The 25,004-nt window shown below is 33.2% G+C and overlaps 1 protein-coding gene across 1 annotated transcript; it reads right to left on the bottom strand.

Annotated features, from left to right (window-relative positions):
- Positions 1–3,779: 3,779 nt before the first annotated feature.
- Positions 3,780–25,004, bottom strand: LOC125054901 (integrin alpha-4-like). Its single transcript, XM_047657047.1, has 25 exons — positions 24,894–25,004; positions 23,832–23,967; positions 23,293–23,396; positions 22,286–22,371; positions 21,633–21,687; positions 19,820–19,933; positions 18,657–18,743; positions 18,469–18,570; positions 17,444–17,532; positions 16,207–16,416; positions 15,760–15,859; positions 15,184–15,354; positions 14,688–14,785; positions 14,078–14,165; positions 13,209–13,351; positions 11,910–12,109; positions 10,932–11,133; positions 9,705–9,865; positions 9,424–9,505; positions 8,866–8,961; positions 7,835–7,970; positions 7,197–7,281; positions 6,481–6,592; positions 4,638–4,709; positions 3,780–3,929 (listed from the first exon to the last, which is right to left on the bottom strand). The coding sequence occupies exons 1-25, from the start codon at positions 24,901–24,903 to the stop codon at positions 3,828–3,830; spliced, it is 2,841 nt and encodes a 946-aa protein (XP_047513003.1). The 5' UTR covers positions 24,904–25,004; the 3' UTR covers positions 3,780–3,827.

A 25,004-nucleotide genomic window follows, 5' to 3' on the forward strand; every position in this document is an offset into this window, starting at 1 on the left:
CAAGCGATGTTTAACTTTGTATGAAAATTTTAGTGAAATACCGATTCATGTTGAGCGAAGCCAATTTTTGAAACGCTTAAATCGAAACGATTCAGAAATATATGAAATTGAACATTGTACGTTATAACAGATGTTACCACATTTTAACGAAAAGCATTTTTTTAAATAAAATCATAAAACTAAACCAGTGGCGCTATAACTTTTTAGAACTGGGCCTCAGATTTCTGAATCTATTTCATGATATTTTTTTAATCCCAGGGTAGTAGGTGATCAGACTCCTACACACGCCGTCGCCTTTTTGGGTCTAAATAAGGCGGTTTCTTCACAATGTCTTCCTTCGCTAAAATCACACACGCACACACGTGCACAAGTGTTTGTATAACAAGGAATTGTCATACTATGAAGGGACGAATGTCTGACACAACCGAAGGATCCCGATCTGTGGATGTCCTAAATTTGGGTTAGTAACGGTGTAAAGGAAACCGAACCTACAAAGCAGGTTTAAAAATCGCACGCCTGACTACTAACATTGCTTACCTTATCTAATCCTCGAAAATCGTCCACATATTTGATATCGCAAAAAGAATTACCCGGAGAAATATAATGTAAAAGGGGCTTCTATATTTTTTACTCGTCTCACGAAATACATCCGATACGCATTCCTTAGAGAAATATGTGGGAATAGACATTTGCCCAAATGTTACGGCAAAAATGTACAAATGTAGTATGAATCGTGTAACTAAAAATTTATATTCAGTTGCAGTTTTATATTTTTGTTTTGATTATATGGTTTGAAAGAAAGTATATGCTGATTCTGTAGCGGTGAAAACAAATTCACGAGAGATTGTAGAATGTTCGGTTAAGTATTTTACCTGCCCAGCCTTGCGGTTCTGTAACTCACTTTTCGAACTCACACAGCGGTTTTCACAGCGGCGGTCGCGCTCAAATCAGTCGTGAAGCAGTCATTTTACGATTTGGCATTCTGATAAGGAGGGAGCTTGTAGTTTATTGTTTATCAGAATGCCAAATCGTAAAATGACTTCTTTACGACTAATTTGAGCGCGACCGCCGCTGTCAAAACCGCTGTGTGAGTTCGGAAAGTGAGTTACAGAATCGCAAGGCAGGTATCCAATTTTTTTTTATCTTATATTAGGCAAATGGGCAGGAGACTCATCTGATGTCAAGATATAATTTTATTCATAATGCTTTTCGTCCACATTTTAGTCCAGTAATTAATGGCAGGCTGAAATGAACGAACTATTTTAGTGTCAACATTGCCCCCGTAGAAGCTGATCACTAGTTAATAAATAAGGTTGTAAACCGAACTTGTGCCAACTCAAAGTTTCACTGAAAGTAAAATATTCGTCAGAAGACCCACAACTTGCGGTATGTGAAGCATGTAAACTAATTTAACTTGAGGTCGCCGATACCACGTTCAAGCGAATTCAATTAAATGTTGAACGAATAAACAAAGTCTTTAATTAGTTGTTTTTAGAACTTTCCAAGAAGCCTTAAGGCGCTTTTTCTTTTAGACTCTTCTTGCTATTACAAGTTTGCCACGGGATCTAGTCGCATTACTAATAATTAAATTATCTCTTCTAATTATAACTTCTTCTAATAATGCCATCGCCTTGCGAAGGTTGGCGATCATTATGGCTAGTTTAATTTTGGATGCCGCGCTTCTAAACAATGACTTGGTGCTTTGACCTTGGTCTTAGGTTTTTCAACCAAGACGTCTGCAGCCAGGTCTCCTTCTACCTGCCACTTTGCCTTGTATGATTAGTTGAAGGAGCTGGTGTTTTTTAGTGTTACGTAAAACGAAATACTCAAGTTTCCTTTTCTTAATCGTCATAAGCACTTCTTTGTTCTTCTGCATGTCCAGCACGGATTGCATTTCGTATACGGTCTGTCCAAGATTATAACTTCCAGAGATAGAAATCCTTGTTTCAGAAGGCATTTTTGACATAATTCTATCAGTACCTATAGCAAAGTTGCAACCTTAGAATCGCGCAGTACAAACACAATTTTCATTTAGGAATCTATATTGGGTGTTGACTACCTCGCAAGACTTTCCTAGGTTCAACAAAATTAGCACGACCCGCCTTTAACTTTGTTGATTGGAATGTTTATATGATCGCTTATTATTATCATAGGACTTGTTTATAGACAAATTAAATATCGTACACTTGCTCTTCTAACTTTGTCATTCAGATACCTTAAGGTCACATATGTCTACGAATCGTAAACAATTATTGTCGCCCGGAATCGAACATAGGGCCTCCAGTGTAACCACCATTCATTGAAGAAGAGACAATAATATTAAAATTTCCATTAAAATTAAAATAACGTATTTCTTGTAATAAACACTTTTTTTTTAAATTATGAGAAAAGTTATCGTATTGTTTACAATACAGCGTCTCAGTTCTTTACCCCATGCGGAGGTCTCCGAATGATTTGTGACCAACTTGAATTAATTTTAACTTCATCCAAGTTTCCGAGTTTATTATTTAGCGACTGTTATAATTCTACAAGTTTTTGAAAATTAATATATTTTATTAAAAAGGAACAAGACGACATCAGGTTAGCTAGACAAAAGACGATAAATTAAGAGCAGTGCCTCAAAAGCTAAACTTACAAAATTAATATTCATTACAACTAAATTAACTATATGAGTTTATCTTCAGTTCTTACTGACGCTAATCATGTATTTTAAAACTATTTCTTGATATTTGGTTTACGCGAAACTTACCTTTATGACAAAAACTTCAGGAGTTTTTTTTTATGTAATAGGCGGCAAACGGGTAAGAGGCTTACCTGATGTTAAGTGATACCGTCTCCCATGTTCACTCACATTGCCAGAAGGCTCGCAAGCGCGTTGCCGGCCTTTCAAGAATGGGTATGCTCTTTTCTTGTTCATAGTTGTTTAATCTTCTCACTAGATTCCTGGAGTCAAGAAGTTGAATAGCGACATTCACGTGTTGGTGAAACCTTTGTTCGTTCTAGCAATCTTCTTGATTATTGTGGTGTTGTTCTCTAAATTAAGGTCCCGATGGAGATCGTCATTGCGAATGTACCAGCTAGAGTTATTAAAACTAATTAACCTCAGTTTATGAAAACCAAGTGAAGTAAACAAAATCGATGTTTAATTCAAAATCTTTCAAATAACATTAACAAACTAGAAAATAAATTAATTTTCTTTGACTTTTTAATTTATTTTCTCACAAGTTTGTAGTTTGTGGTTTCTTGAAGTTAATAAACTAGTGCAGATTTATCCAGTTTATTGCGTTATTAAAACTTCCTCGGATTTTTCATTTAAGATGAGAAATATTTCAAATTTACACTTTTTAGTAGTAATATTTTGTGAGGAGATATTTGCAGTAATATTTTGTATTCATATGTGTAATTTTCGTTACGTTTTTAATGAGGGGGCAAACGGGCAGGAGGCTCACCTGATGTTAAATGATATGGCCCATGGTCACTCTCAAAGCCAGAAGGCTCGCAAGTGTGTTAACGGCCTTTTAAAAATTGGTACCTATTGGACCCTAAATTGAATTACTCCGGACATACTTCAGTGGGCAGCTGGTTCCACATAGCGCGGCAAAAACTGCCTTAAAAAACGTCTTTGATTTGAGTATATCTTGAAAGTAATTTTTAATGGTTCCGCTCTCCCCTAAAAACGTATTTTCTATCTTCAAGGAATCAAAAAGCAGTGATGTGAGACAATTGCGTCGAGGTAAAACGGATACTCCAAATTTATTATTTTAATTGAGATAAGCAAATAATATTAACATTTTAATATAATTAAATAATAAATTACAATAGTCGTGTTATTCATTTTGTACATCGTCGTCATTAACTAGAAGTTCGGAATTGTCTCCCGCGTTGGATCTGGCTGCTGCAAGCATACTTGCGCGCATTGATTTACGGTACTGCAAAAGAGAAATTGTCTTTAACATTGAACATTCCCAGACAGCGAAAGTGTTGTTTGGATCTATTTTGATATATTGAAATTGCTTGAAATTGATATTAGGTTGATGACCTAAAAGCAGTGAGCAGTGTTGGCCTATTGGCTTCAGCGTGCGACTCTCACACCTAAGGTCGTAGGTTCTATCCCCGGCTGTGCACCAATGGAAATGCGCATTTAAAATTTGCTCGAACGGTGAAGGAAAACATCGTGAGGAAACCAACATGTCGTAGACCCAAAAAGTCGACGGCGTGTGTCAGGCACTGGAGGCTGATCACCTACTTGCCTATTAGATTTAAAAATGATCATGAAACAGTTTCAGAAATCTGAGACCAATCTGAGAGATTGTAGCGCCACTGATTTATTTTTATTTTATCACCTAAAAACTTTTTATCTTAGATTTTTCTTAGTAACATAGCCCGCTCTACGCCTATGACTTACGAACTGGTAGTAAATGTAAATTTATAATAAATCTATCATCTTTTCTATTGACGTTCATAATTGTACTTGTTTAACTATAAAAATAAAGTTATTTTGAGTTTGAGTGTGAGCCTTTAGACATTTATATTGTTGGTTGAAATTATTCATTTTGAGAAGTCTCAGCATTTAAAAAATTAATAACAGCCATCTAAGTGTTGTTTTTTCGTAAAATAAAATAATTTAATTTACTTACAACACTCTGCCGATGAACGCTTTCCTTCAGACCTTCTAACTTTTCTCGATTATTTCTCCGGAAGAAACCGCACTGAAAGTAGACATATAAAATTAAATTTATTTAGTCAAAAGTGACACTTATCCAGTTTATAACCCAATTTAAATAATTCGAATATTATTTATTTATTCGTAAAATACATACACTATCCTTACAGTACCATGCTAATACGATAACGTTGAATCTAAAATAAAATATACAATTAATATCGCATTTGTAAACGCGCTACGAACGTATAAAGTTGTCCATTATTTCGGAGATTAATCGGAGACAAGCATTTATTTAAGTGTTTATCATTTGTAACTTAGTTGAGTCAAACAACATAACTCTTCACTAAATAAATAAATAAATTTTAGATTCTATCTAAATATAAATTGCTGTTGTTTGTGTCGCTAAAATTCGAGATAATTGGACCGGGTTAATTTTGATTGTGAAATATTTGTGGAAGTGAAAGGAAGGTTTAAACGATGAGAAACATTTATAATATATACTAAAAAAAACAAAAACATAAGCATATATAACTTAATTTTTAAATACAATTAGTTTTTGGCATCAAAACATTTGTGATCCTTTGGTTTTTTGAATAAAAAATGTTCATTAGGTTGTCAAATATTTTTAGGTTCGTTCAGAAATTTGTCTGTTTCATAACTATCGTATGAGCTCCGATCCTTTTAATGTGTTTTGGAAACAGTTATTCATGAGTCAGTGTTTATGGAATCCTAAAACAAAGGAAACATGCTTCCTTGTTGACCACGACGCTCAGAAACGAGCTGCCAATTAATGAGAGAGAGAAAGAAATAAATAATAGTTTAAAAAAACTAAAAAACACGCTTTTAAAGCACATCAAACTAAAAAGTGAAAAATAATTCCTAATTAAGGCTGAAAATGGTAATGAACAAAAAATACTGGTATTATTGTGAAAATGCGTGGGTTGCTCGTTAGACGAAAAATATGGCACAGAGCGCCCCACGTAGTTAAATTTTTTTTATTTTTTTTTCGGATTATTGCATTGTCATCGATCTTTGACAGGTGCGCAAAGTGGGTCAAAATCGAGTCCGAAGGAGTCGGTTACATACATACATATTACATACGTTACTAGAAAGGTTTTACTTTAAATCATTTTCAAACGTGATATTGTTTGTTTGAGGTTCAAAATTATCAGTCATCTGAAAAATACATAAAAACTGATAACTAAAAACTTTGTGGTAGTTTTTCTTAATTGCTGTAGTTTGTCCAATGATGACTTAAGAGACCCCTTATTCTGTAACTTCCAGCGATTCTGATCCCAAACGCCAATTTTATTTCCGCGTGATCCCAAGGAACATCTTAATATATATATTTCTTGTGTGCGTGTGTATGTGACTGAAATCCTCCTAAACGACTGGACCAATTTTGATGAAATTTTTTGTGTGTCTTCAAGGGGATCTGGGAATGGTTTAGATTCACAAATCAGCCCGCCAGATGTTAAGGGTAGTCCACCCCTAAATTTTTATTTTTATTTTTTAGACAAAATTTTTAATTTCTATTTTTTTATGATACAGCATTAAAAAATACATACAACCCCTAATTTTCACCCCTCTATGATCAACCCCTATTTTTTTATTATAAATGATATACATGGCAAAACGACGTTTGCCGGATCAGCTAGTCAGCGTATATTTTTCAGAGAAACTACATGGAACTTGCATACAAAAACTTCGTTATTAGAAGTTACAGATTACTGACGCTGCCCTGGATTATTCAGTATGGAAGGAACAAATCAGTCTTGTTTAGAAAACCTATTAACTGTATTCTAAATAATTACCTTATACATAATAAATGCTATTATTATGAGTAGGAGAAGACCAAGTAATGATGATAGTATTATTATCCATAGCGCTACGCGAGTTGAACTTATATGAAGACTTGTACTTAAACTGAAAACAAAACACTGTAATGTACTAAAACAACAATTAAGAAACAAAACAACAACAAGACAACAGTTGAATAATATATAGCACGCACTTTTTCATTTGTTTTATATTCATTTGTTTTTTTCTAATAGGCAAGTAGGTGATCAGCCTTCTGTGCCTAATACACGCCGTAAAATTTTTGGGTCTAATGTTTCCTCACATTGTTTTCTTTTATCGTACGAGCAAGTGTTAAATGCGTACATAGATAAGTACATTGGGGCCAGGGTTCGAATCTACGACTTTTGGGATGTGAGTCTCACTCTCAATCCACTACGCCAACACTATACCAAATGAAGGTTTTACTATAACCAATTTTAAATTTCTAATACAGAAACGTCTTTTTAATCTGTTGACAATAAGCACCCATTAAGCAAGCACCCTTAAGTTTATATTTCGTTACAAAAATTTATCGAAATTATTTGTATTCGTCTGAAAAGATTTTTGGGATTCATGTAATATGAATCGAAAAATCTTTGATTGGTTCGTTACAATGTTAATTAAAAAGGAACAGCTGTAGGTTGTCAAAAAGACAATTAATAATAAAAAGTAAAATAAATAATAATAATACCTTGAAAATGTGTCGAACCTCGCATCCATCGTTACTAAGTACAGCTCAGTTACAATCTCAGTTGTAGTGTCTTCATCTTTCTCGTCTTAAAGTTAACAATACGTAAAAATAACTGTTTATTTGCTTATATTTATTGCAAAAGTTCTGAATGGTTTCCACGACTTTGCTTACGCAATTTTATCAACCAATTTTTAAAAGGCCGGCAACGCACTTGCAACCCTTCTGGCAATGTATGTGTCCATGGGCGGCGTTTCATTTACCATCAAGTGAGTCCGTTTTCAAAAATGTTGATAATTATAATATAAGGTCGATTAATATAATTCCCCTTACTATATAAAACCTACACAATACATTACTAATATTTCACTATTTTAGTTAACTTTTGTGTTACCGTCTTATTTATTTTAGTGCTTAATAAAAACTAATTATACTAAAACAATAATGTGATTGTTCATAACATAATTAATAACAAGAAGGAATAAGAAAGTTACAAAAATGTTTTTTTTTTCTTTGATTCTAAGTGACTTTGACGCTAAACAATAATCTTACACAGAAGGATAAAGCAAGGAAGTAGTGGCTATTTGGTACCTTCTTCCTTGCATCTTTAATGATTATATAAATATATGTATGATTATTACCGAATGAATCCTTTAGTAACTCTATAGAAATATGTATTTGTGCTTTTTGTTTACGATTTAAGGGGAAATTGCAGACAAAAATAACACCAGAATCATTGTTCATTGCACATTGTATTGCACCTGATTCCGGATACACCTGTTAAATAATAAATATTAATAAAACTGTTACTGAGTTTCGAACATCAAAGCCTACAAATGTAGTCTTTATCATTTATCTACTTCTCTTTTTTTAATTTAATAAGTTTCTTCAATATATTTTTACCTTAATCTTTGATCTTGTTTGATGATGAAAATGATATTTTTTCGCCTAATCTTTGAGGGAAGAACTGCAGAATTCATAAAAAAATCAGTGGCGCTACAACCTCTTTAGGTCTTGGCCTCAGTTTCTGAATCTGATTCATGATCATTTTTATCAAAGGCAAGTAGGTGATCAGTGCCTGACACACACCGTCGACTTTTTGGGTCTAAGACATGTCGATTTCCTCACGATGTTTTCCTTCACCGTTCGAGCAAATGTTAAATGCAGAAAGAAAGTCCATTGGTGAACCTACGACCTCAGGTATGAGAGTCGCACGCTGAAGCCACTAGGCCAACACTGCTCATTCAGAATTCATAGGCACAAACAATAGCTACATCATACAATGCACATAGGATAGTAGATAACCCGTTTTACCTACAATTATATTTCAATTCCGCTACATGCTTCAGGTTCACACTTTATTACTACGTTTCATTTGATTTTGTCTCCTTGTGTTTTTAAGTTTAACTCACATTCAGAGTAGATTAGCTCTAAGAGTGACTCACGAATGTCCAATACGATTGATTGAGTCATAGTTTGAGTCTCAACTCAGAATCTTATCCTTCGATATTTACACAAATTCGCAATTGCGCGCCAAAATAAATGTCGCTAGCTGGAGTTTTGACATATGAACTCATGTTTGTGCGTTTAAAAACAAATGTTTGTATTAATATAATAATAGAAATTAAACCATAACTATAGCGATGTCGTATATTGCTGATATGTTACTTACCAAAGCTGAACTATTGAGGACATTGATATGTTCCGAATTATTAAAAAGAATTTGAAACTCCAAGTCCACCCAGTTGGTAATACCATCGTTGGTTATCTGTGAGATTAAAAACAGTTACCAGAAACAGGTCTATACTAACAGAATATAAAGGCAAGAAAATCGTAAAAATCGTTATTAAATCTCTGTATAAAAATATATTTAAATAGCGTAGAGCAATTTCCCTCATCATTAGTAGTCTCATGTAGACAATTCGATTTGATTTAATAGAATTTTCATTAAATAAAATATATTAAAAATTTCTAAATACAGAATGCATTTTTAGGAGAAAATTTCTAGCGTTTGAGTATATTTAATCTTGGGATTGGGCTTGGCTTGATCGTTTTTTAATAGTCCCTTCTAAGCTGCACCGTTGATTTTTGGACTATGGCATTCGTCACATTTTCCTTCAATGTACGAATGTTAAAAGCGCATTAAAGTTAAATAAAGTTTCGTCGCGCGCTAAGCTAACTGCTCGAATTGAAAATTCCTTATAAGTACAAAAATAATACATTTACGTACCGTATAAACATGTTTAATTTGTTTCTGAAAATCTTTGAGTTCGTTTATCGTAGTATTTATAATATCACTGGGATTTGATTGTCTGTAAAAATGAAATTATATAATAAATTTTATGAATAAATCATTTATTTTCTACACTTCAGTGTATGTATGACTTTAAGTTAAGAGTATGCCTTCTCCGAAGTAAAAAAAAATGAAGAAAATTTGAGGACTTAAATTCCTGAGCCGCACGCTGACGTCTCTAGGCCCACACTTCTCAGTGCAATATTATATATACACACCCTTTTATCTCAAAATTTGATTCAGGATACAATTTTATAGAATTTTCAAATGTCTTTTTATCTGTAGTGTCATCACAATGAGAATACAGGTCGTATTTAATTAATATGCTGTCATCTTCACTTTTTAAAGTATTCATTTCCATTTCCATATAGTTAATATTCTGAAAATAAAATGTTTTATTATCTTAAATATAATATGTCGGAGTAATGGCGCTGGTATCAGCTGCTATTTTCATTATTAAATAACTTCAAAGTCAAATCAGTTCAAATCTGTTAAGACCTACAAATTAACAGACTATTTGATAGTCTGTAGTAATGTAATAGTCTTTATTACTTATGTTGAAGCAATTGTGTTAGTGTCAGCTGCCATTGTCATTATCATTTAATAACGTCAATGTCAAATTGGTTCATAACCGATAATAATGGTTTATTTAAATTGCCAATGTTGCTAGATCTATATATTAACGACTATTCAATGCTCGAGAATAATAATGACTCCATTATTATTCTACTCCTCTCTCCGTCATATATAATTCTACCGATTTGAATGATTTTTTTTGTATGTATTTGGGTGGCGCCCTGGATGGTTTAGATTCACAAATCAGCCCGGCAGATGGCGCTGCAATCGGTATCTAGGTTATTTATCTATACAGCAGATAAACAGCTGGTATATATATAAATCTCCTGTGCATGTGTTCGTAATTAAACTCCTAAACGACTGGACAGATTTTGATAACATTTTTGTGTGTTCAAGTGTAGTCGAGAATGATTTACATAGTAAGATATATTTTTTGTATGTAAGACAGCAAAGAAAGTCCTATCAATTATTATTTATGTCTCATAATCATTCGTTAGTTTATTTAGTTCATAGTACCAGTGGCGCTACCATCTTTTAGGTCGGGGCCTAAGATGTGTCTCTCCATGATCATTATTTTTAATAGACAAGGTTGATCCCCATAACCTTCTGTGCCTGACATCGTCGACTTTTTTTGGGTCTAATGCCGGTTTCCTAACGATGTTTTCTTTCACCGTACAAGCTAGTGTTAAATACGCACAGCGAAACTCTATTGGTACACAGCCGGGGATCGAACCTACGACCTCGGGGATGAGATTTGCACCTTGAAATCACTGGGCCAACGAAGTATTATCACGAGAAATTAATCACAATTTCTTAAAGTTTCATGATTCGTGGCACTGATGTCGCAAGAATTGAACAGAATACCTTACCCAAGTATTATCCTTCAAAACGGAATTGGTAGGACTACAAATATATTCCTCATATAAACCCAGAACACAGTCTTTTGATGCCTTCAGAATTCGAACTCCACGCACTTCCACCTTCATACAAGGGGCGTACGCATTGTCACCAGAGTTGTATATAGATATATTAAAATATTCTCTTTCCGTTGAACCTATTATATATTTGTCCCTGTAAAATGTTATATTTATCAGTTCTGGAACAAGTGTTGTATTGCGATTTGGAGCACATTCAATTCAGCTCCTACAATTTAGTGAATTTACAACAATTTTTATTTCTTTTTCTGATTAGACGAAGTAAGAGTAGTTCTGCCACATATGTGTTTGTGAATTCTGGCACATATGCATGCATTACTTGCATTATTATACACAATTTCCCCGTACTAGACTATCTAAAGTTAGGAATTCTTTTTTGGGAAAAGGGATACTTTTCTTTAATAAAATCCCAAAGGCTCTTTTATTTCTGCCTTTCAATAAATTTTAGAAATGTATTAAAGAAAAGCTGTGTAAAAAGGCTTACTATAAAGTTAACGATTATCTAGTTGATAAAATGGCCTGGGACTAGTGCTAGACAGGCTACTTCTAATTAATTTTGCGATATTTGTTTTAAAGTAAGTGTTGTTTGATGATTTGCTATTTTAAAAGGGTACTGTGCCTACATGATTAGTATAAATGCATCAGTGTTTGATTATAAATTAGTATTGTACCAACACTCGTATTAAATAGTCGTGTCTTAAAGAGCCTCGTTGCCTTACAATACTCAGTACCTTATAAGGACATACTAATAACAAGAGTTTTTTACGCCGGCTTTTTCTCTCGGCCCTCTGTTTTCTTTGCCGATGAGTATGTCTACCTATTCCAATTTAATGATTTGGAATAAGTGATACCTGTATCTTATATTCCATAATTAACATATTTAATTTTTAATTACACTTAAGCCCTACTTACATTAATGATGTCGTCAAAGTAGGTTTGAGATTAGGCATGCATCTCGCCCCGGTACAACGGGAACTAGTCTTTGTGTCTTGCTCAAATAACCTGCTGCTCTCACTCAATAGGACACGGCTTGGATCGAATGGTATTGTCATTGGATCTTCCATTAATTCCACCGTTATTCTATATGATATCACTTGGAAAACATCTTTTCTCTAGAAGCAAGGAGGTTTGTTTATTAATTAATTTGCTTGTACAGTATTTTTCTTTAATATAACTTAATACATAAGCTTGTACTAACATATAACTTATATGTAATAATAATAATAAAAACACATAAACTTACACACATAGTGCACAAAATAAAGAAACAGTTATTGAAGTGAAACTTCTTTAGGCGCATGAGGGTAAACTTTTTACGGAATTCTATTTTTAAAATTAAAATTTCGTAATAAGAATTATGAAATATTAGTATTTTGGATTTTATGCAAAATAATTTATTGAAATCTCAAATGACGAATTATAATGCCAAGTGTTTTTATTATAGAAGAAATAAATTTAAAAAATTAAATTTATTATTTGTATTAATTTTCAACACTTTTAATATTTTAATGACAATTAAATTTCCAACATATCTTCCTTTTTCCCTCCCTCTAAGTTTCGGAAATCTAAAGTTTTAGATTTGTATATATGAACAAGAGTTAAAAATAGGTTTGCCATAAAAGTTTCACTTCTGACATGTGTACTTTTGTCTTCAGTCATCGTGACGCGAAACGTCGGTTAAATTTAAAATTATGAAAAATAATTGTAAATACATAACTTCAATCCGGTAAAAAGTTGTTTTATTATCAAATGTGTGAAAGTTATGTCAATAAAAGACAATACTAAGCATTTACAAGTTACGTGAGAATTTTTGTTATTATAATTCCTTTACCACTCGTATAAATTTGCTTTAGTATTTATGTGATCATTATTAACTTGTTACATCAAACAGTTATAACTTTATATAAAATTAATCAATAGTTAGAGGTTGGAACGCCTCTGATTGAATTATGTACTTCATTTTGTGACGTCGTCATCTACCTTAGTTTATTAAGTATTATTATTTAATTACTCAACAGGTTTTAATCTTGGTTGCGGTGACTACCTCGCCCTTCCATTCTTACTTTTCGTGGTATTTGTACATTTTCATAAGTTAACCGTTCCAGATACAAGAGCGGTTTAAAACGTTGTTCTACTCACATAACCATTGAATTTTTTATTGTATATATAATATATATATACTTAAATTAAAGAAATATAAAAATACTTTACCGGAATAACGACTTTCACGGGAATACTATGATTATATGACGACAATTTGTCATTTAACGAGTGAGTATATATATATATTCCCGTTTCTGGATTATTCACAAATTTCGATTTCCCATCCGTTAATTCGGCTGTCACTTTGATATCTACAAAATTACTTAATTTTTAATCACATTTAAAATTATTTAAATCTAATATATAAAATTCTCGTGTCACAGTTTTCGTTGCCATACTCCTCCGAAACGGCTTGACCGATTTTGATGAAATTTTTTGTGCATATCCGGTATCTATGAGAATCGGTCATCATCTTTTTCATCCCCGTAAATGTTAGGGGTAGTCCACCCCTAATTTTTTTTTTTAATTTTTAGATAAATTATTTATTTTTTATTTTTTTATGATACAGCATCAAAAAATACATACAACCCCTAATTTCACCCCTCTACGATCAACCCCTATTTTTTATTATAAATGATATACATGGCAAAACGACGTTTGCCCGGTCAACTAGTATACCAATAATTTTCTAAATGATAATGTGGTATTAAACGATCGCCGTCTAAGTTCCCATATCACACATGTATCCTTACTATATCATATTTCCGTATAAGTATCTGATGATCCTTCTTATAACATATGTGTTTGAGAGCAAAATTAAAATTAAAAATCGATAATTTTCTTATTAAGGAAAGTACCTCCAACACGCGCTTGATTTACTTGGCCAGAGATCAATTTTATATCAGTAAATTCAAAATATCAATTAGGTAGGTTGTATTAGCTTGATCCATTTACCTTTAATGGGTAAAAGTCATTTTAGTGACCTAAATTACTGACAAACTATACATAAATAGCACAGAACATTTAAACGTACTTACCACCTGTAACATTTTTCGCCTTTTTTGGATAAATAACTGATAAAATCACTTTAAACGTTATATTTTCATCGATCTTGTTACTTTCAAACTAAAACAACGAGTATAAATTTTAGTTACAAATAGAAATCCCATAATTCACTATTGACTACATAAGATATAAGGTTGAGTTTTGGTTGTGATAAATAAACTACCATCAACTTTAAAAATAATAGTAACTTCACTTTTAATAGTAACATTATTATCCAACTATTTTGAAGGACGTTGAGGTCACGGTCAATACCAAAACAAATGAACTATTTTCATTAGCGTTATCTCTGAACGGAGTGATTAGATATTAAAAATTGGCACCGTAATATTTTTAGATAATCCATGTCTAGCAGCAATAACGACTTAGAAATAGGACTTAGTAGCCGTGATGATTTATCTGAATTATATAAATCTGGAGAATCATGGCATGAGTTTACGAGATGGATGGAGAACGGGATTTACTTCTGTTTCAATAATTCTGTAGAGGAAAATGGAAGAAGACATGCAATAAGTGTTGCATAAGATACACGTAATTTTATGTAAGTCGTTGGTTACTAAGTCGCCTTGAAAAATAATTACTAACCTGTAAAAGAGGGAACTCCGTTCTTAGATTTACAGTTACTGATGCAAAGGATCTTAATACTAATATCTTATCACTCTCTGGTGCACCAATGGCTAGACCTGAAAATATAATACAAATAAAATACGAATTATAAGAAGTAAAAATGAGAAATAATAAAAACAATACCTTACAATACTAATGTATTTTAAAAGGTTTTCCTTAAGCGCACATCGAACGCGGCCAGAGATATGTCAAATAAGTAATTTGTCATAGACTAAAGAGATTTCGCGCCAACTTATACTTCGTGAAATCGAACATTGACGTGACCAATGAATTTGACATTCGAACATTGAACATCTTTAAGTTCCTAATTCAAATACGATACGAGATTAAATAATAGGAAAAAACAAAAGCTATCAAAACTAATACTTTATGATCAAGCATAAAATAAAGATTTTAAGAAAGCTGCCAGTGCCAACCTCACAGAAATTAAAAAAAAACATCTGAGGCTACAAACCATTGCTCCCATTATCATCATAATCCCATAATGTGGCTAGACTCAGCCCAAAAGTCTGGAAACCTTCTGGCTTAATTTTCATCATGTATTTTCCGGGTTCGCTATCTAAAGCTTTTCCGGTATAAATGTACACAGCGCCGTCGTTCTCATATGGTGCTGCTATTGCAACTTCTAAGTGACAAAAAAATTTTATCAATTATTTACTAATAATGTGACTTGTATAGAAGAAATATGAGTTTGGATCTCAATTTAAGACATAATTTCGAAGAAATCTTATGGAAATATTCAAAAAAATAAATCAGTGGGGCTACAACCTTTTTAGCTCTGGGTCTCAGATTTATGTTTCTGATTCATGATCAATTGTCAATCTAATAGGCATGTAGGTGATAAGTCTCCTGTGCCTGACACATGCCGACTTTTTGAGTCTAAGACAAACCGGTTTCCACACACTGTTTTATTTTATTAAAGAAAGTCCTTAGGTGCACAGCCGGGGATCGAACACGGCAGGAATTAATCAATAGTTATAAATAAATAGCAATAAAATAACTTTAATCGGTGATATAAAATGATTGGTACCATCTTTGCCGTCACCGTCCATATCACCAAGATTAACAATCGTTAAACCAAAACGCCCACCGGGAGTTTTGGCTTTTATAATCTTCTTAAAGGTAAGCATCTGAAAATTATAAAAGTTACGCTACATTTAAATGTATTTGAGCTTTGACCACAATAGTTATAAAAAATAATCGATATTTCATATAGAATCTTTTGCATTTTGTAAATATATAAAAATCTACATTTCTTAGAAGTCTTTCTTGCTTAGTTAAGCTTGATAATATAATGTATGTATGATGACAATAATATATGTAGAAACGCTTGTTACGTAACCTGTTCGAACGTAAACATAAACTAAACAACATTAATAGGCTCTTTATTAATTATTGAATCAATCGTCGAATTTAATTTAATAAAGCAGCCGTTATGACTACTTTCTTAATAATATGGGTAATAAAGATCGCTTACTGTAGGAGAAGTGTCAGAATTCGGTTTAAATACATATACAGCGCCAGTGTCACTTTCATAGGCCGATCTCGCATACAACGGAGCACCAATTAACAGAGAATCATAATCAGCCGACAACCGAACAGCGCATAGGCAGCCTCCAAATAAAGTACCAATTTCTTCGTGTATTAAGGTGTTTATGTGGGCATATTTTGAGTTAAAAAAGTAAACCTAAAATTAGTAAATGCTAATTATAAAATGGTCTAATTACTAGATGGCAGTAGGAGTATTACATTAAAAAAAATCAATGGCGCTACAACCTTTTTTTTTTAGGTCTGGGCCTCAGATTTCTGTATCTGTTTCTTGATCAATGGTTAATGTAATAGGCAAGTAGGTGATCAGCTTTCTGTGCCTGACGCACGCCGTCGACTTTTTGGGTCTAAGGCAAGCCGGTTTCCTCACGATGTTTTCCTTCACCGTTCGAGCGAATGTTAAATGTGCACTTAGAAAGAAATTCCATTGGTGCACAGCCGGGGATCGAACCTACGTCCTCGGGAATGAGGGTCGCACGCTGAAGCCATTAGGCCAACACTGCTCAGGAGTATTACATATATCAATAAATAATTTTGTGCGTTCCATAATCCCACAATGGGACATAGTACACCCTTCTGCATCTGTTTTATTGAATTTCTTTTTATTAGAATAAACTAAGACGAGGAACTAGATTACAAAGACCAGACGTAAATCCATGTTTTTGTAACATGTGGTACCGTACCGAATTCCTATATAAAATATACAAACGTATATTAAAGCCCTTCAGCTGTTCAATAAATCAGTCAATACTCAAGTCTGGAAGATACTAAAGTAATATACAATGATTTTTATACTGTTTTTACACGCTTTATATTAGCTTCACCTGTATGTATGTATGTATACATACAGGTAACCGACTCCTTCGGACTCGATTTTGACCCACTGATTTTATTCAAAATTTGCGCACCTGTCAAACATCGATGACAATGCAATAATCCGCAAAAAAAATAAACTAAAAAAGCGTGGGTTGCTCTATAGACGAAAAATATGGCACAGAGAGCCCCACGCTTTTTCACAATAATACCAGTAGTTTTTGTTCATTTCCATTTTCAGTCTAAATTAGGAATTATTTTTCACTTTTTAGTTTGATGTGCTTCAAAAGCGTGTTTTTTAGTTTTTTTAAAGTTTATTTTAATATTCTAAAAATATATTTATAAAACCTTACCTTTGCAAATCCCACATCGCCATAAGTGGTGCTTACAGCGTATTCCACCGATTTATCACCAAAAAAATTACCATAAGTTATACTGTAACCTAAAATAATATGATTATTTATTATGTATTGATTGTTTGGTTAATTTTTGTTATATCTTCGTGTTTGTTATAATTGCTTTTCACATTTAAAAAAAAAGTAGAAAAACGACTATATTGAGCGCGGTCAATAATAAAGATTAGGATTTACATTTTAAAGTACTAGCCTAGACCTTACAGATTTAAACAAATAATCCTACAATTTACAGATATTTGAATGTTCCAATTTTAAGAGTATTTTTCTAAATGTTTATGCGCCTTCGGGCCGGGCTCTTTATACCGCCTCGTCACACATATTGTTAGTATCTACAATCTCGTGGGACAAAAATATTTAGCAAAACGCTAATTCGAAGGCTAATCCCATATCACTTTTTTAATCGTTCCTAATTCAAATTATATTTTTAGTAGTGGTCTATAACAGATGTAGTCCATTGAAATGTTACATGGGCTGAACATTTGATAGGCGACGCAATTTTATTTATGTTACATGTAGGGGGGGTCAATACAAGCTTAAACCCAAGTTTGTTTGGTTGGCACCCTTGTCCCCCGGCCGCCATCTTGGAAAAGGTGGTGAAAACACATTTTTGGCTATATCTCATAAACTATCTATCGTACAAAAAATTGTTATAGACATATTTTGAAGCAAATCGCTTTGTATACAATTGTGTCTCTATAACTTTATGTCATAAATCCAAAATTCAAAACGTTATAAGTAAAAAAGTAAAAAAAAAAACTATTTTGCTTAATAACTTTTTTCTTTTGATTTTATCAAAAAATTATATCAGAACAATTTGGTAGAAGATCTCTTTCTGAAGATGTTCCTCTATATTTTTTTATATAAACGAGAGATAAAAGTAAAGTAGCCATATCAATATAAGCGTGTATCACTATTATGAAGAAATCCTTACGACAAAAACTCCATTAGTATAAATAACTTACCAAAATTAAATCGTACAGGGTCATTTGGCAGGATATACTTATTAATTAAAATGGGATATTTTTTCGGGTTTTTTTTCGCTTGTTCATATACTATGACTCGTCCTGAAATTGTTTTGTAACCGTAAATAAAATTAAGTTCTTATTTTAACTGTAAAACCATGACGTTGATATCATTAATATAGTTTTACCTGTAATTTGAGATGGTCCTCCTATTAGCACGATATCTTCAGGTTCCTTAATTTTTATACTCCACCCAAAGTTGTCCATTGCATTCTCTGTAATTGATAAAAAAATCCGTAAAAGGGTGCCCCTTAACAAATCCGAGAGCAGGCTAAAAGTCGGGACAGAATGCAAACTTTATAAGTTTTCAATTTGCGTGTTGTTCCCACGAGAATGTAAGAGCGTGCTCCGATTTCACCGTACTCCTGCTGATAGAGGACAAATCTTTGTTTTTAATTTATTTTATTATTATTTATTACTTAAGATGTCATGTGGAATATGGTGTAATGGTTGCAGCTCCTTACAAACGTTGTGTAAAACAAAAAACTTGGCGATTAGAATGAGTGGCGGAGATGTTATTGCCAGTTCTTCTCTTCCGTTTTACGCCCTTGATTTGAGAACTAGCAGTAAATGTAAAATTAGAAGCATTTTATGTACATTTCTTTTTTGACTTCATAAGTGTATATTGTGTTACCTACATGAATAAATGATTTTTGACTTTTGAATTACAAACTATTCAAAATTCATTATTCTTATTTTTTAATCTGTCAGGAGAGGTGGGTTAATTTAAATTGAGTGTTAACCGTCGCGTATCGACGCCTAGTGGATTTGGGGTGTGTTGCCGGCATTACGGTGAGGCTCTAGACCAGTTATTCCCAAAGTGGTCTATATCGACCCCTAGCGGTCTATGACAACCTGCAAGGGGTCTACGTCAGCGAAAAAAGATTTGGGGTCCATGAAATGAAAATGGGGGTCCACGATAGTGGATCTAAACACATACACTGATAGTACCTATTTACTGACATCATACTATCTTATAATATCAAAACATATACATTATATTGACTTATTGCTTATGTTATTTTATTTATAGTTTATTTTATATATATAAATTAACAAGTGTTTTTACTTTTAGTTTTTAACACTAAACTTCACTACAGTTAGAAATTTACAGGAAATCAATATCAGGTAAGTAGGGGGTCTACCCACCACGGAAAAACATGGCAAGGGGTCTACGACACAAAAAAGTTTGGGGAACTCTGCTCTAGACATAACTTTCCCCCGTTCTATTATTTTGGAGGTATTTTGAAACTTTTACCTTTATAATTAAATTATATATAATTGCACCTACCTATTATGGCAGTTGCATTGCGCTGTCTGTCTGCATTCCCCATTGGCATTAATAATTTTAAAGAATAATTATTACCTTCTATGCCACAAACACCATAATTAACAAACTTTTTATCTGAAAAAACAGGAGAAACATCGTTTAAATTATTTTTCAATCAACAAAAGGAGGAGTTTTTTGGATGTGTTGAAACATGAACTTCGACCGTGAACTAATCTGAATGATCGAAAGTGACATTTTTCGCCTTAATAGTAAATTAAAACTAATAATTCATTACGTTTGGTGTGTTTCGGGACTCCAAAACACATAAAAAATTGTAAATTGTCATAACCGACTGGTTATATCATTTAAAGCATCTTATATAGGCTATCAATAATATATATTATTAATAAATAAATAAATCGTTTATTTGCAAAGAAAGTGGTACATTTAGATCGATTAATTATAAAAATCCGCACAATCAGCCATATAAAAATAAGTATGCAAATGTCATATTATTATGTCATAATAATTATAATATTAACATTAACATAATATCATAGTAATAAGTGAAGTTATTTATTATTGTTGTCAATGTTGTGGCCTAAACACTTGCCCACGCCATAAAGGAACCTTGCCATTAAAAATTTAATCACCTTCCCCTTAAAAGCCTTACACGGAATTGAACTATAACTTCTAGGAAGGTGATTAAATAGTTTGATAAGTCACGGCGTAACAATTTTTTGGAATACATTGTGGTTCACAGCCGTGTTGGATCCCTCGGTATATACAGGCAAGTTTCTTTAAATTATATGAACAATTTTGGAATATTACAAACAAGTATACAATTTTTTCTTCGAACTTCGAAAATAAATTCATTTGCTATTTTAAAAGAGTACCGAGAGTTTTTTACGCCGGCTTTTTCTCTCGGCCTACACCCTCTGTCTTCTTTGCCGATAAGTAGGGATGCCTACAAATTAGAATTTAAAGACGTGGAATAAGTGATACATGTATCTTATGGTTATAATAAACATATTTTTTTTAAAATAATAGACCTTCTTTAAACTCGAATCGTAATTTTAAATTGCGAACGTCAAATCGATCGTCCCAGAGAATAGAACAGCAATATATAGAATAAAGGATTATATGAATTATACTTCCGACAGTGTAACTATGGTTATTTGGTAAAAAGAATGGTAATCGCACCATATACCATAAACCTTTACTCGATGTATTACATTATATACACACTATAATAATATGGATTTATATTCTGGGCTCGGATATCGTAATGATTGCTTTGTTAAAAATTAACATATACGTGAGAGACTACTAGCTTGCCTTAAACCAAAAAAGTCAAATCACCAACATGCCTATTAGATTGACAAATGATGGTGAAACAGATTCAGAAATCGGAGGTCCAAACCTTAAAAGGTTGTAGCGCCATTGATTTATTTGAAATGTTACGTTATCAAAGAAATTGTTAATGACATCAAAGTACCTTAATCAATTAATATAACTTCTGGTACCTGCTTTGTTTTGTTGACAATTTAAAAATATTTACAATATTGAACCAGATCCAGAGCCAGCCTTGCGATTCTGTAACTCACTTTTCGAATTCACACAGCGGTTTTCGCATCGGCGGTCGATCTCAAATCAGTCGTGAAGCAGTCATTTTATGATTTGGCATTCTGATAAGGTGGGAGCTTGTAGTTTATTGTTTGTTGTATTGAGTTCGAAAAGTGAGTTACAGAATCGCAAGGCAGATTAAAGATCTTGGTTACAAGGTTGATTTGCGATCCACTTTTAATTTTTACATGAAACTAAAACCACTTACCATTTTTGTTGCGTCTGTTTATAGGTTCATCTTGAGTGTAACGTGGAGCACAAGTCTAAAATTAAAAAAGAAAGAAAGGAATAAATGCAACGGCCATAAGCACTCATTAACCTGCAGCTGAGTTTCATCATCGGACGTCGAGGCAGAATACGAAAGTCCACCCGTATCACCTCGACGTCCGCCGTTCCACAACTGAGCGTTTTTCAAGGCAGTTTTTGCCGCGCACCACCACTTTATGGAACCAGCTGCCCACTGAAGTGTTTCCGAACCAATTCAGGGTCCTTCACGAAAAGAGCGTATGAATTCTTAAAAGGCCGGCAACGCACGCGCGAGCCCTCTGGCATTGAGGGCAGAGAGTGTCTATGGGCGGCGGTATCACTTAACATCAGGTGAGCCTCCTGTCTGTTTGCCCCCTGTTCTATTAAAAAAAATTTGATGAACTATCAGCCAAAAGTGGCATGAGACTTTACATCTAAATCAACATCTAAATTAAAATAACAAGCGTGAAAGCTAAACAGACAGAGACTGTTCGCCGTTGTAGACTTATTATTAAAAATAATAATTCACTCAAAAATTTCAATTGCGCTATTGCCTTAATAAGCGACTTCGTATAAAAGAAAATAACTTATGAAACAGAAAAGAGATATACTCACGACGAAGAAATCATCTGATGCAGCGACAGAGGTGCCGAGCCACCAGCTTTGTGCTCTGCTTTTGTTTCTGTGATAGTGGTTGGTGTCTAAAATATAAATAAACATTACATATTCATGTATGTTTAGAGTTTTACAAAAACAGGCCGAATATCAGTAGATGGCGCTAGTATTCGATTTTAGACCATGGGCAAACGGGCAGGAGGCTCATCTGGTGTTATTTATTTTATTTATTTATTTACACTTCGATGCAAAAAACAAAAAATGAAACACAATACAAAAAAATTATAAGGGATGCAACGGGCGGCCTTATCGCTAATAAGCGATCTCTTCCAGGCAACCCTAGTTAAAGAGAAAAACTAAAAAAAAAAGAAACATGATGCGTGCGAGAAGTGCAGAAACAAATGTTATATAAAAAAATATATATATACATAGTACCTTAATCTAAAGTAATACAAAAAAAAATATTAACAACAGACTAAAAACTTAAAAGCTAATCTTACAAATACATGGACAGCAAATAGTGATGTAAAAGGAAACATAAAATTTATACAAGTCACGATTGATCAGGATAGGATAAGGTTAAGAAATGATTATACAGAAGAGTTTTAAAAGATGAAAGATGATGTTAGGTGATAACTCATGGACACTCAATGCAAAATTTCACCACCTTGATGGCTGGAAATCTTCCACAGTCTGTTTCACAAGGCACTTTCATTTGCGAAATAGGGAACTGTGGGATCGACTCCCGGTCTTCCGTAAGAGATCCGACCTCCAACTATTTAAAGTTTGAGTGTACTACTCGCACAAAGGCCCGTAGGCTCATTTGCAATTTTATTGTATAAAAAAATAGTGGTAGTGCGAAACTGCCTTTTAAAACGCTCAGTTGTGGAACATTGCTTGTCACTGCTATAATATTAATAATAGCTCATGCTTTAATAGTTCTAAATTTGAAAATAGATTGAATCTACGTATTTAGTTCGTGGAGCTGTCATGAAAAATATACTTACCTAATTCTTTAAACGTAATTTTTTGAGACACAGTCCTTTCCGGTCCAATTTCAATTGCGTATACCTGCCCTATATCATGTCCTTTTGGTGCACCAGCTATTAGTCTAGAATAAACTTGGTAATATAAATCATTTTCAGTGCTTTGTAAATAGAAAATTTTGTCAAAGTTTGATTTGACAAAGATTGAGAAAGAGTTTGACAATTGAGACAGCTTTGAAAATTGTATGAAACAGCATCCAAATGAAAATCCAATGACCGAGTTGTTGTCATCAAAGGAGGCTAGGGTTTCAGGATTTAAGTGATCAGAAATAATCATCAGGGAACTTGGGTGATAAAATGTATTCATGTTGGTTATTTATTTTATATATTGTTTTTTCTTTTGGATTTTCTCAGCACAGACGATAATGTTATAACAGTATGTCGAAAATGTATTGGATTTTGACACTAACGAGTCATACTTCGCGCAAGCTTGTCTCTGAAACCTATCATAAGCTCTTAGTTAAATTTTTTATATAATGTGCATTCATTTGTTTGGTTACCGTTTCTTTGATGTCTCGTACGAAATACTATAACCAAATAATCCATTATTCGCTACTGATTTAGGTGCTTCAATAGTCTTCATTGATGATTCATGGAAGAAGCTGTCCACCATCCATACTTGTAGGAGCAATAAAACTGTGAACAGTTAACAGTAAATTCGGCTACAGAAAATTTTCTTTTTGAAGATACGAGGGATTGAAAAATTTGTGATAATATAGCGAGCTAGCAAAAATAAATATAAATACTATCAGGCATAGCTCAGATATTAGATAAAATAATAAATAATCTTTTATTTGTAAAAAAGAAGTTATTTGTTTGGGTCGTAGCGAAACGTGTTTTGAAAAATGTATAAAAGTTAAGTTCGCGCGGTAATAAAAGATCTCTGCTTGAAAAATTTGATTACTGAGTTTGTATAGCAAAACTTGAGAGCAACATTAGGGGTTTATGCCCTTCCATAATCTACGAGTTTTTTTTTTCGGAAGGGGCGCAAACGGGCAGCAGACAGCCGTCCACGAACACGCTCAATACCAGAGGCTCGCGAGATCATTGTCGACCTTTTCATGAATAAGAATGAAAGAAGAAGAAAAAGATGCAGAATAAGAATGTTGTTTTGTTTCACCAAGATCTCCCCTGGGCACAAGTCCAGAGTTGCAATTGCTGCCTTTAAAGCCACAGAAGTCCCTTTCCAATTTTATAGAACATTCTCGATATTCGATATCGATATCGAGAACAAGATTTCTTTCAAATAGAATCCTAGGTTTAGATAAAAGATAAATACAAAGTGTATAAACCTGAGAGACTACGTCGAAAAATAAAATAGCATTTATCATACTCAGTAGGATCATTTAAGGATTTGTACAAAAACAAGTTTGGGGAAACACAAATCCCAAAAAACGGGCCTACAGTTATTTATAAAAGCTATGAGATGGGCTAGAACCGGAGGATGAAATGGTTTTCAGACATTAATTTCACGCCTTCTTAGATTTTTATGTTCAATAAACTAAGAAGCTAAGGAGCTTATAGAAAGGGTTAAAATTGTATAATTTCAATAAATTACTTACCCCAAAACATGTTTGATATCCAACAATGAAACAAACACTACTTCTAAATATGGCCTTTACATATTGAATGTTCGTTTCTATGATAATTTTCCTGCTTTAATCAATGTTTAT

This window comes from Pieris napi, chromosome 12 (genome assembly GCF_905475465.1).
Source record: "Pieris napi chromosome 12, ilPieNapi1.2, whole genome shotgun sequence".
In the NCBI taxonomy this organism is placed as follows: Eukaryota; Metazoa; Arthropoda; class Insecta; order Lepidoptera; family Pieridae; genus Pieris; species Pieris napi.

Bases quoted from the DNA above. Each gene is read 5' to 3' on its own strand.
- LOC125054901 (XM_047657047.1), bottom strand. The intron at 8,962-9,423 runs GTACGTAAATGT...TTAATCTCACAG, and splicing joins AAATTAAACATGTTTATACG to ATAACCAACGATGGTATTAC. The intron at 4,710-6,480 runs GTAATTATTTAG...GTCTACTTTCAG, and splicing joins TAGCATTTATTATGTATAAG to TGCGGTTTCTTCCGGAGAAA.